The sequence below is a fragment of the Sinocyclocheilus grahami genome, unplaced genomic scaffold (genome assembly GCF_001515645.1).
Source record: "Sinocyclocheilus grahami isolate Dianchi unplaced genomic scaffold, SAMN03320097.WGS_v1.1 scaffold414.1, whole genome shotgun sequence".
Classification (NCBI taxonomy): Eukaryota; Metazoa; Chordata; class Actinopteri; order Cypriniformes; family Cyprinidae; genus Sinocyclocheilus; species Sinocyclocheilus grahami.
This window is the reverse complement of record NW_015505593.1, coordinates 158,518-170,482: the sequence shown is the minus strand read 5'-3', so window position 1 is coordinate 170,482 and position 11,965 is coordinate 158,518. Positions and strand designations below refer to the sequence as shown.

Sequence of the window (11,965 nt, the reverse complement as noted above, 5' to 3'; positions counted from 1 at the left end):
AACGGGTTTTTTTTGCGGTTTGAAAAAACCCCCTTCCCCCCCCCCCCCCCCCCCCCCCCCCCCCCCCCCCCCCCCCTCAGCACTCCAGATCAGTGAAAATGGTGTGCGTCGGGTCTTCAAAAAGAACAAAAGAAGAAAAGCACCAGGCCCAGACTGTGTGACACCAGCCTGTCTGAAACCTGTGCTGACCAGCTGGCCCCCATCTTCACACAGATCTTCAACAGATCACTAGAGCTGTGCGAAGTCCCCTCATGCTTCAAATACTCCACCATCATCCCTGTCCCAAAGAAACCCAAAAAATGACTTAATGATTACAGACCTGTGGCTCTAACGTCTGTGGCCATGAAATCATTTGAAAGACTGGTTTTGGCTTATCTGAAGGACATCACTGGACCCTTACCTCTGCAGATGACACCACACTCATCGGCCTCATTCAGGACGGTGACGAGTCTGCTTACAGGCAGGAGGTTAAAGAGCTGGCTGTCTGGTGCAGTCTTAACAACTTGGAGCTTAACACGCTCAAAACTGTGGAGATGATAGTGGACTTCGGGAGGAACCCCCCTGCTCACCCTCCACTCACACTCATGAACAGCACTGTAACGACAGTGGAGTCATTCAGATTCCTGGGCACCACTATCTCTCAGGACCTGAAGTGGGACAATCACATTGAGTCTATTGTCAAAAAGGCCCAGCAGAGGTTGTACTTCCTTCGCCAGCTGAGGAAGTTCCTCCTGCCTCAAGAGCTGCTGAAACATTTCTACTCTGCCATCATTGAATCCGTGGGAGTACGAGAAGAGCAGACATATGGATAAATCTGACGACGCAAGAGAGAACTCAATTCGGTTCAGTTTTCAGAGCGCAGACACTGAAGCATCCACACATAGAAAGCGCGTCTCACAGCGCGCGAGTACTCTTTCGCGTCGCATGAACGGAGAATTACACACAAAATGATTTTGAAGTGTCCGTTTTGACGAGTAATCACGTAAACACAGTTGATTATGTCTTAAGTGAACGTAAACAGCAGGGAGAACGTGTATAAGTACATTGCATCCATTGCAGCAGTGCATTCGGTTTTAAAGGGACAGCAGCCTAATTTGGTTGCTATTGTCTGAGTCATTGATCTTAATCAAGCAACACAAGACAGAGAAAAACACTCACTGCTCTTGACTGAAAAACTTTATTAGCCCCAAAGATTAATCTAAATTTATTTCAGAAATAAATGTCTGCTTGAAAGAATGAAGAATATGGTAAACAAGTTGCTATAAAGAATGCATAATTAGCCTGTATAACCATTGGTATTTCATTAAAACGAAGACCATGTTCTTGTTCTTTATGAGAAGTGGGTTTTATTTAATTTTAACAAAGGCATGTTGTGTGTCACCGCAGTTAAATCTGCGTCTATCATGATAAAACCTTAATATCAAACCTATATAATGAGTTAGGAAATTTTGGAGAAATGCTTAATAAATGCATTACACTAACTAAACCCATTCGATTTTAGCCAACTAAATTTACTGTAGATTTAGTCGACTAAAACTAGACTAAAACTAAAAACAATTCAGGTGACTAAAATATGGCTAAAACTAAATGGCAATTTAGTCAAAAGACTATGACTAAAAATAAATCAAAATTTGGTGTCAAAATTAACACTGGTTGCTAGTAGGACTGAGACTTTTGATCAACTTCAGGAGCTTCTTCTGTTAGAGGACTTTAAAACTTGTACAGCAGAAAACATTGTGATGCATATAAATGAGTAAAAGGTAACAATATTCCATTTGTCGAAGTCGGATATCTCTCGTAAGCCTGTTGCGAAAGGTTCAGATGAACGGCGAGCTTGCTTTTACTGCTTAAATCCTAACCATCTGATTTCAGAATGTAAAAACCTGGAAACAAAAATCTGCTGGAGTAAAACCCCAAAATGTTGCATTTGTACATTCTGTGGCAGTTTCAGATAGCTCAAGTCCATTTCAGAGATGGATGTGTATAAACCTTTTCTTATAAATGGATTTGTTTATCTGCCTGCTTTAGCTCTTATAAAAATACCTTTTAGAATGAATAATAAGTAGACCAGTAAAAGTTGTAGTGTAGTTACATATACAGTGTAGTACTTTTGGTAATTTTAGGCTTGGGCATTTCTCGTGAGTCCGCAGGAATCTTTTGAATGATTTAGGCCACGTTCACACAGCAGCAGTATTCGGTTGTCAGTCCTGTATTTGAGTCCTTAATAATGGTTACGTTGACACACAGTACGGTTATTTTCAAATGTGACAACCGCATTCCGTAACCGAACTCACACCCGCACATTTTCATGACTCACAACCGCATTCTCATGAAAACCCGTGCTGTGTAAATGGAACAGGACTGGACAACCAGTTGTCTGTCACAGCATACAGTGCGAAAGAGAGCCACTCTGCTGCACAAATGCATGTTTACAGTGCGTTGCGTGCTTTCATGTTTGGTTTCAGTAATTTACAGTGACGAAGAAATGAGCTGTGTCAGTTTTGTGTTCTGCGCGCAACTAAAATGCTCCGCTCTCCACTCAAATAAAAAAGCTGCTGTCGATTAATGAAAGATTTGACGGATGAACTCATGGCTCGATTGGACGCTTTTCGTGTCAGAAAGTGCTAAGACTTTCAGTTTTATGGACGTCACCATCTTTGATATTACTTTGGTCACTGTGGTAAATGGTAAGGAAAACGGGCTTTACGCCCATTGCACGTTCATACAGACAGTATTCGAGACACTACTGTAAGTTGCTGTGTGAATGTGACATTGAGACTCACACCTGTAAGTAAATGTGGTTGTCAATCCCAAACACTGACAGTGTGAACGTAGCCTTAGTGACTGGGTGCTAATTCTGTAGCCATTACAAAATTTAGGAGTTAGCACAGGTGAAAAATGAATAACACTGACCTGTTGTTTAACATTAGATTGTTGGAAAGTCTACAAGACAACAATTTTGTATTTTGGAAACAAATGTTTGATTTGACTGTGTAACTGAAATGGTCAGTCTACAAGATTGCTGAGAATTTATATCTGAATAAGTGCTATCCCAAAAGCCGCGTCTATCAGCAGATCCATCTATGAGGAGCTGGGGCGGATTTAGTGAATTGGGGGACCCAGGCAAAATATAGGAATTGGGCCTTATACATTTGCACACATTTTCCTAGATCAACCTTAAGGTTCCTTTTTTGTTGTGATGCTTGCTGCTGCACAATAGTGCCATAGTTGTGTCCAATGTTTCTACATTTTTAATGTACATGTTATTATGGCTTTCTTTCATGTTGTAGACCATGAAATAGCAACTGATTTACAGTTGAGATTCAGGTTTTCACAAAAACTAAATAAATTATAAAATGATAAACCTCACAATTGACTGTTTAAACCAGGGGTGAGCCAGAAGTATAAATTATTTTATTAATTTAAAACAGGGTAACGTGGGTGGATTTTAGCATTGATCTGAACAAAAACTACAGACTGGATTATTGAAAAGGAATTATTCATTCTCTGCCAGTAGGAGGAACTTTTGGAACGTCAGAAATATAGAATGAGAAAAGTGTGAAAAAATATAGCCTATATTGACGAGGAAAGTCCACTGATAATGAGTTACCAGCATAAGCCTGTGTGCAAAGGCTGTCTAATTCTTAACTTTAAAATACATTTATTTTTAGTTGTTTTAACTACAAATTTAAATAAAACTGAAAAAATAATGAAAAGGCAATTATACATTTACACACCTAAAATACATATATTAAGAGCATGCTCACAGATGAGAATAAAACAGCGTTGGATGAAGTGGATTAAAGCCCTGCACGGGCCTCAAATAAAGGCCCTAGTCCGTCTTTTTTTCCCTTTTCCCCAAAAAAGCTTATACTACTGTTTCAGCTATTAAAATAGTTCAGTTCTGTATGTAATGGAAAAGTGATTATATTTCGTTTCCTTTTTTTATAAAGTAAATTTAGAAAATGTTTGGAGCATTTTTTGTTTGTTAAATGTAAGTTTTTATTTTATTTTTTTAAAGTAACGGCCAGCGGCAGACAGTGAATTGATCATAGTCTATATGTTTGATCAATTTAGCCTTCTCAAATCATCAGGACTTGCCTAAAATAAAATCTATATATAAAACAGTTCAAGCATATCACAATGTTAGTTTAAATGTTTAACCTAGATAAATGTGCGCTGTTAGACACATATCTAATAATTTGTGCTGAGAGTGGAAGCTGAAGCGCGCTCTGCAGGACATGGAGGCGCCAGCGCGATCACTTGCATTTTTTTTTTACAATGGAAACAACTTGTCATTTTAGCTCATAAAGGTAAGAGTAATACATCATTCTAAACTTTAAAGGGTCTAGTTTTATTTGTGTGCACTCACAATATCAACAAAACGTTGTGCTTTTATAAAATAAAGGAAAAAACTCTTTCTGCTGTGTAGGGTTTGAACAGGAGCGCTTCACAATGATGAACCTTAACTCAGCGAATTGCCTCACAGACATGATAAAAATATATAAAAAGCTTTAAATTACTACCAGTGTTTCCCATTCATTAACTAGACTGTGGCGTCTAATCTGTCCCGCCACAGTTTCATAATAAACCGAAGATGTATTTATACTTATAACACAAAAGTTCTTTAATGTTGTGTTTCATGTCATTGCTTTGGCAAGAATCGGTCAAACGAATTAAAACTGAAAGCATAATATGACTTGCTTCAAATGGCGCTTTTCCACGTGGTACGACTCGGCTCAGTACGGTACGGCATGGCACGGCTCGGTTTGCGTTTCCACTGCAGTTTAGTATCGCTTTAGAATGAGCGGGATTATTCACATGTGGTTATAGATGCGCCGCCTCTACTGCCGCGACTCCTAAAAAACTTTTTCATTCCGCGTCGCCCCATCAAGCTCTCGCTGGATCCACTCCTCTGCTATCAACGAGAGGAACGTCTGTACTTCCTCAACAGGGGGAGCAGCCACTTTTTGGTTGTTAAAAAAAGGTGCATTCGTTCAAAACAGTTGCGTTCGATCCTTCGCTGGCTGTGCTGATTTAAATCTAGCGGTTCTGTTGTGTTTGTGTCGCAAGTTCAGTGACGCAGGTAGTGGCGATTCTCTCCGGCCAATCCGTGATCAGCAGAGTTTACACGTCACGTTTTGGTAACGGTACGGTAGGAACCCCAACTGAGGTGGTACTAAAAAAAGTACCAGGTACTGTACGCAGTGGAAAACCCCCCAAAATTGAACCGTACCATGCAGTGGAAAAGCGCCAAAAGTGAAGCGCGCACATTGCGCAGCACACATGATCGACTCGTGATCTCAGAGTGGCTCAGTTCACAGTGAATGCAGTGAACTTCGTTATTGAATGTGCTGTGAATTTAGCGCGTATGGGAACGCAACGGCCACCAGTTATGCATAATTTTCACATTTGCATAAATTTTCAACATTTTAATGGACAAATGTTTACAGTATTTCATTAAATTAGCAATGTTTGTAAACCTGTTTTCACAGAAGCTGGAGTTTTCCGCCAAAATAAAAGCTAAACTGAAGTTTCCGCCAAAATAAAAGCTCAAGGGTTTATCTCTTACAAGCATGGCCTAAAATGAACAGACGCGCACAGAGAAAATACTGTACAGGTACAGCAAGCTCACTGTTCGGAAGAAAAATATAAATATTGGGGTTGGGGTTTATATGAATGTATTTCTGGAAATTTGTTTTAACACTTTGAAACACTACATAAATAACATCTTGCACTTAAGTACTATCACTATCATCATTGGGCCATTATTTTCATAATTTTTCCCTTTAGGTTTATTCTTTTTAAACAACTGAATAGAAAAAGCAGATTGAGTATGAATTGTAAGATTTTGCTGTATATGGCTAAGCAGTCATTTGGGTGGCTCATCCATGAATTCGATTTCTCTATTAAGTAAGCTTAACCAGAGTTCTTGTGGGGAGAAGAATTTATTGATGGTAGTAGTGTAGCACAGTTCTTCAGAAGCTGTGTTAATGTGTCTGCTTTAAAAAAAATCATAGCCCAAAGTTCTGTCTGTGGGACAAAACTTTATACTTGAAGACAAATGGGCTACTAACAATAGACTTCATTAGGACCTCCCACTGGAGAGCCAAGTCAACAAACAAAATACCCTAAGAAACACTTTTCCTTTGTTATTCTAATTGTATGGACCATTTGGTTAACAACTTTACAGACAATTCATTTTTAGTTGACTGCATCTGAGGCACAGTCACAATGTAAATGCATTTGACTAAAGGCAACAAATACACACAAACTTTCAGGAACACATTTGAATTCCATTTCAATTCATTAAATTATTTCAGATTTCAAAGAGCTTTCTAGCCAACTAAGCTAAAATTAAGCCAAATAAAAATTAAGCCAACTATGTTCTAAAATTGCACTTTGGAATTAGCATCTGATTCTTGGGATGTTTGGAAAAAAAATGGAAAGTAGTAATAAGAATGTTTTAAGGACCCAAAAAAAAAGTCTTAAAATAAACCACATGAAAATAATTCAACAGCCTGTAGTCAATTATTCCTTACACCGATAACTTAGAATAAGTCACTATAAATGGAATAAGGTTAGTTTAAAAAAAGAAAAAAAATTCAGCTGATACGTTACAAGCTAGAAAAGCATATTTATTAAGACAGACCTTGGTTGAAAGGATCCTGTACGTGCTTTGTTGAGGGACAACAGGATGCAGAAGATGGACCTTTAGGCAGTAATCTTCTCCTGATGGAAGCTTTACCACAGCTGTCAGCTAAGACTCAGAAGAGAGAAGAGACTCATTAGTTTCTTATTCTGATAGGCAGAACTCTAGTTTGGGATGTCATTATTTTTAATACAGATCTTGCATTAGGGCACAGGAATAGCAGGCTGACTAGAGTAACTCTACAAATTCAGGGGAGTGAGGTTTAACTGCACAACCTCTTCTAACTAGCCTTCGTTAAACTCACCCTCCTAAACATCACTCTCATCTGGGTCTTGGCTTTTACAACCCTTACAGCCTTTCTAATCCCTGCCAAAATCTATTCTAGTGTTCTACATAGTGAGAAACATGCCTAATGCAATGACAGCTTAGACTTCATCAAAGTTTATATATTTATAAATACTGTATATAGAGGTAATCGCTGAAGTTTGTCACACAGAGGCTTAGTTCTTCTTCAGACTTAAGTAGTATCCACAATATTGCTACATCATATGGCATGAAATGTGGGCGAGACTTCAGGTAGATGGTAAACAATCACTGATTATACATAATCTTGTTTTATGCAAACAATAAGCATTTGTGAAACCTTGGTAAGAACGCAATGTGTGAAAATATAGTATATGGTGTTAAATAGAGTATATGGAGTATTAGTATTACCTAGTGGAAATTGTTTATTGTAAACATGCCTGCTAAATAGTTAACTACAGAGATAAAAAATGAAATTAATGTGATTAATGTGAATTAGTGATCTGCGGTTGTGAGGCCGGTTGGATGTACTGACAAATTCTCTGAAATGCCTTTGGAGACGGCTTATGGTAGAGAAATGAACATTCAATTCACGGGCAACATCTCTGGTGGACATTCCTGCAGTCAGCATGCCAATTGCACGCTCCCTCAAAACTTGCGACATCTGTGGCATTGTGCTGTGTGATAAAACTGCACATTTTAGAGTGGCCTTTTATTGTGGCCAACCTAAGGCACACCTGTGCAATAATCATGCTGTCTAATCAGCATCTTGATATGCCACACCTGTGAGGTGGATGGATTATCTCGGCAAAGGAGAAGTGCTCACTAACACAGATTTAGACAGATTTGTGAACCATATTTGAGAGAAATAGGCCTTTTGTGTACATAGAAAAAGTCTTAGATCTTTGAGTTCAGCTCATGAAAAATAGGGGCAAAAACAAGTGTTGCATTTATAATTTTGACACACACATATATACATATATATACACACACACACACATACACACAAAGAAAAACAAGTAGATATAATAGAAAAAATAGAAAGCTAGGTTGTTGTTTTTTTAAAATAAAAAAAATAAGAAATATAAAGTAGAATTCAAATAGAATAGAAAGTGCTTGAGTTACAGGGTCAAATAAAGGTGGAACAGATGTGTTTTTAGTCGTTTCTTGAAGATGGCTAAGGACTCAGCTGCTCGGATTGAGTTGGGTAGGTCATTTCACCAGGAGGGAACAGTTGATGAAAAAGTCAGTGAAAGTGATTTTGTGCCTCTTTGAGATGGCACAATAATACGCTGTTCACTTGCAGAACGCAAGCTTCTAGAGGGCACATAACTCTGAAGTAATGAATTTAGGTAAATAGGTGCAGAGCCAGTGGTGGTTTTGTAGGCAAACATTAATATCCATTATGTTTTGCCCTCCATGTGGGCGGTCCTGTAAAAGTGTGATGTCACGTGAAAACTATCAATAGGCAGTGTATTTCCCACAGACCTCTGCAGCACTTTTCAGTTTGGAAAATCAACCAAGAAACATACCTTTGGTACGTTTATACTTTTTTTTTTATTATTAACTGTGATAGAAAAGAAGATTTGAACTAGGGCTGTCAATACATTAAAATTTTGATTTCTTAAATCACACACTTATAAAATAAAGCACACACCATTTATCTTGTTTAGCATCTAGCAAAGTAAACCATCAGATTCAAGGATGATTCTCACAAAACTATTTTCTGTAGGCTTTTTTCAAGGTAAATTGTCCAAAAAAGGACACTTGGAGACTCCAAAAGGACACCAAATAACCAAATGATATAGGTGTTAATATAATTCCTAAATTATATGAACACCTATATTATTTGTCCGTGCATAAATGCAATGTGCGATCAGAGCATTGAGAGTGCATATTTGTGCATCAATATAACGGACTCACACATGCTTACCGTACGACTCCTAAACATCTTTATCCGTCAAAACTTTACTAGCAAGATGCTGGTTTGCTTTATCCAGCCGAGAAACATAGTATGCTTATCATCTGGCCATTCAGAGGTGGGATGTTTTGACGTTGCGTTCAGTCAGTATTTGCTTAATGGTTCACTGGACTGAAAACTTTCCCAGAGTTTAGTCACAAACAGAAAAGCAAAAACAGCTTAAAGGGTAGAATAGAATATTTATGCCTACCAGGGTTACAGGCAGTGCTCGAAGTGGGAAAAAAAGTGCCAGTATTCTCTTGTGCGATATTTTTAATAATATGCATAAAATATAACATAGGCCTAACATTATAATTTAATATAACATATTATAATATAATATATAACACAATAAACAGATGGAAAATATCTAAATAAATAAGTATAAAAATAATTGATGATATTTTCAGGTTGCTTATTAGTACCACTGGATTTGCTGCTCACAGACAGTGATGCTGGTGCTTTGACTGAGTAGTAAAGTTCTGGCAACATATGAGAAGTGCCGGTGTGCAAGAAAAAGCGGCATTACGCTAAAGATTAAAATTGAGAAGCATCAGTAAGCTACTAAATACCGGCTCACTTCGAGCACTGGTTACAGGTGCTTGGGCCATTGTAGATACTCAGTGTGATAAACTACCGACTTCCAAGATCATCCACTGTAACGGCATGACATAAATTATGTTAATGACAATTTCTCATGCAGTAATTTTTTGCGTTAAATTATTTTAAAGCATTAGGGATTTTGAATTCAATCGCATGCGTCAATACTGACAGCCCTAATATGTATGCTTAGCAAATTGTTTCCTGAGCCAGTTCATGTGAGCACCACATTTATCTCTGGTAAGCATATATGAAATGTATGTAGACTGGCTTCAAATATCAAATGATATGTAGATATGTAATTATATTTTTGATAGATTATATCATTTGTTATTGCTATATTAGAGATGTATTAGAGAGTATGTGGCACACTGCAAATTAATGCAAAAGATTGTTAGAATACTCTATAATCAATGTTAATAGCACATCATTGTATTTTTTTCTGGTCTTTTTTAAACAGTGGCCATTCAAAGGCATTGTTCAAAGAAAGCATACTTAAAGTTTTAAGTTAAATGTTTTAAACATCTCAAACCTAAAGAAAGTGTACTCTAAATTAACGGAATTCTGCAGCAGACTTTCCATACAATAACTGTATTGCATCACAGAATAAATCCTAAGGAAATAATGTGGAGCATATTACTTTAACCTAAAAACATTTCAAAAGGTTAGTTGAAATGTGAGGGTTTGTTTTCATATTTCACTCTCCAGTTAGACAATGTACTTCAGAATCAGCAATAAGAAAGGCCTTTATTGCCAAGTGTTTACACACACAAGGAATTTGTCTTGGTGACAAGAGTTTCCAGTGCAAAGAAGCACTGGAAGCTTATACTTGTCACGAATCCGGTCCATGGACTTCCGTTCGATCGCCAACAGAGGTCACTCTTCCGTTACATTGACTCTCACACTACACAAACTGTTGCATGTCATCCCGGACTACATATCCCATCATTCATTGCACTGATTACACACAGCTGTAACCAATCTCACACTCACTATATTACACCCACTCAGATCCTTTTCAGGAGTATTGTTTAGCGTGTATCACTGCTATAGCTGATAGCTACCTTACGGAGCCTGCTTAGTTTTCCTAGCCTTGTCTTAGTCTTGCCTTGTCTGTTTTCTCGTGTTCTGATCTTTGCCTTGTACCTGGATTATTCCTCTAGTCTTGCCCTGTTGGATTACGTTCGCCGTCGACTGACCCTCGCTTGTTTACTGGACTGCTCTTGTTTTGTCTTCTATATACCTGTTTGTCATTGCCTGATCCTCGCCTGTTTTGACCACGCCCTTAATAAAGCTTGCAAATGGATCACGTCTTGTTTGCCCCGTAACAATACTTTAAAGTAATACATCAAAGTATTTGACAAAGTCGATTACACCAGTTTAATGATGGGAGACAAGTACAATTAAATCTTACACACTTTTAGCTAAAGAGCTTATCTTTGCTGTATTGAGTTTGAGTTGGCTATCAGTTGCTGTATTGACATCTCTCCATCTCTTCTCAAATGCAAAAAAGAAATGTTGAATTCATGACAAAGATCTGATATTAAAAGATGACACTGGTGTGGAGGATGATGAGGATGTATTTTCTGGCCTGCTGGAGGAGAGCTCACATGATATACTTGGTGTTGGATTGTTGTTGTCCAAGACTCAGGAAAGTGTGTCTACGGCTGCATTTACACTTGGCATTAATATGCAATCACCGTGATCCGATCAAGTCCGATCATCAGTCAATCAGGACACAGCGCGTTTACACTTGCCAACATCAAGTGACTTCTCTATCTGGACAACCGATCGGATCTCTTTTTCCTGCACAATATTTAAATATGTCTTCTGACAGTTCGGGAGAGAGGGTTCCGATCACAATGCGTCCTTGACTACCTCTGGACCAGGACACGCTGATCAGATAACATTCCGATCAGAAGAGCGTTTACACTAGTCTTGTCAATGTGTATGTGGACAACATCCGGATACAGGTCGCATCTTAATGCCAATTGTAAACGCAGCCTATGGCACTTCCATAGCACACTTGATTAAATTCTTTAAAGCAGTAGTTTTCAAGCCTGTTCTGCCTCCCCCAGCACTGCACATTTTGTATGGCTCCTTTATCTGACACACCCACTTCAGGTCTTGCAGTCTCTACTGATGAGCTGATGAGTTGAATCAGGTGTGTTAGGTAAGGGGGACTATACGTGCAATGCTGGGAGTGCTCAAGGACAGGTTTGAAAACATCTGCTTTAAAGGATTATTTACACAAAATTTAACAATTTTTCTTCTTATTTTCACTTTGATTTTACAAACAAAGAAATAAAATATTTCTCCTGTGGAACAGAAAGATTTGCAGAATTTTGCTCTTTTACACAGATTGAAAGTCACGGTGTTTTATAAAGTAGTCCACCTATCCAATTATATTAAAAGTATGCCAGAGCTTCAGGAGAGCATTATGTGATGAA

At 38.2% G+C, this 11,965-nt stretch overlaps 1 protein-coding gene across 2 annotated transcripts in view; it reads right to left on the bottom strand.

Moving 5' to 3' along the window:
• Positions 1 to 11,965, bottom strand: part of sugt1 (SGT1 homolog, MIS12 kinetochore complex assembly cochaperone) — an 83,456-nt gene that overhangs the window by 3,505 nt on the left and 67,986 nt on the right. For both annotated transcript variants that reach the window (XM_016232590.1, XM_016232591.1), the window contains exon 10: positions 6,653 to 6,760. In XM_016232590.1, coding sequence (XP_016088076.1) covers positions 6,653 to 6,760 — 108 coding nt within the window. The remainder of the gene's footprint in view (positions 1 to 6,652; positions 6,761 to 11,965) is intronic.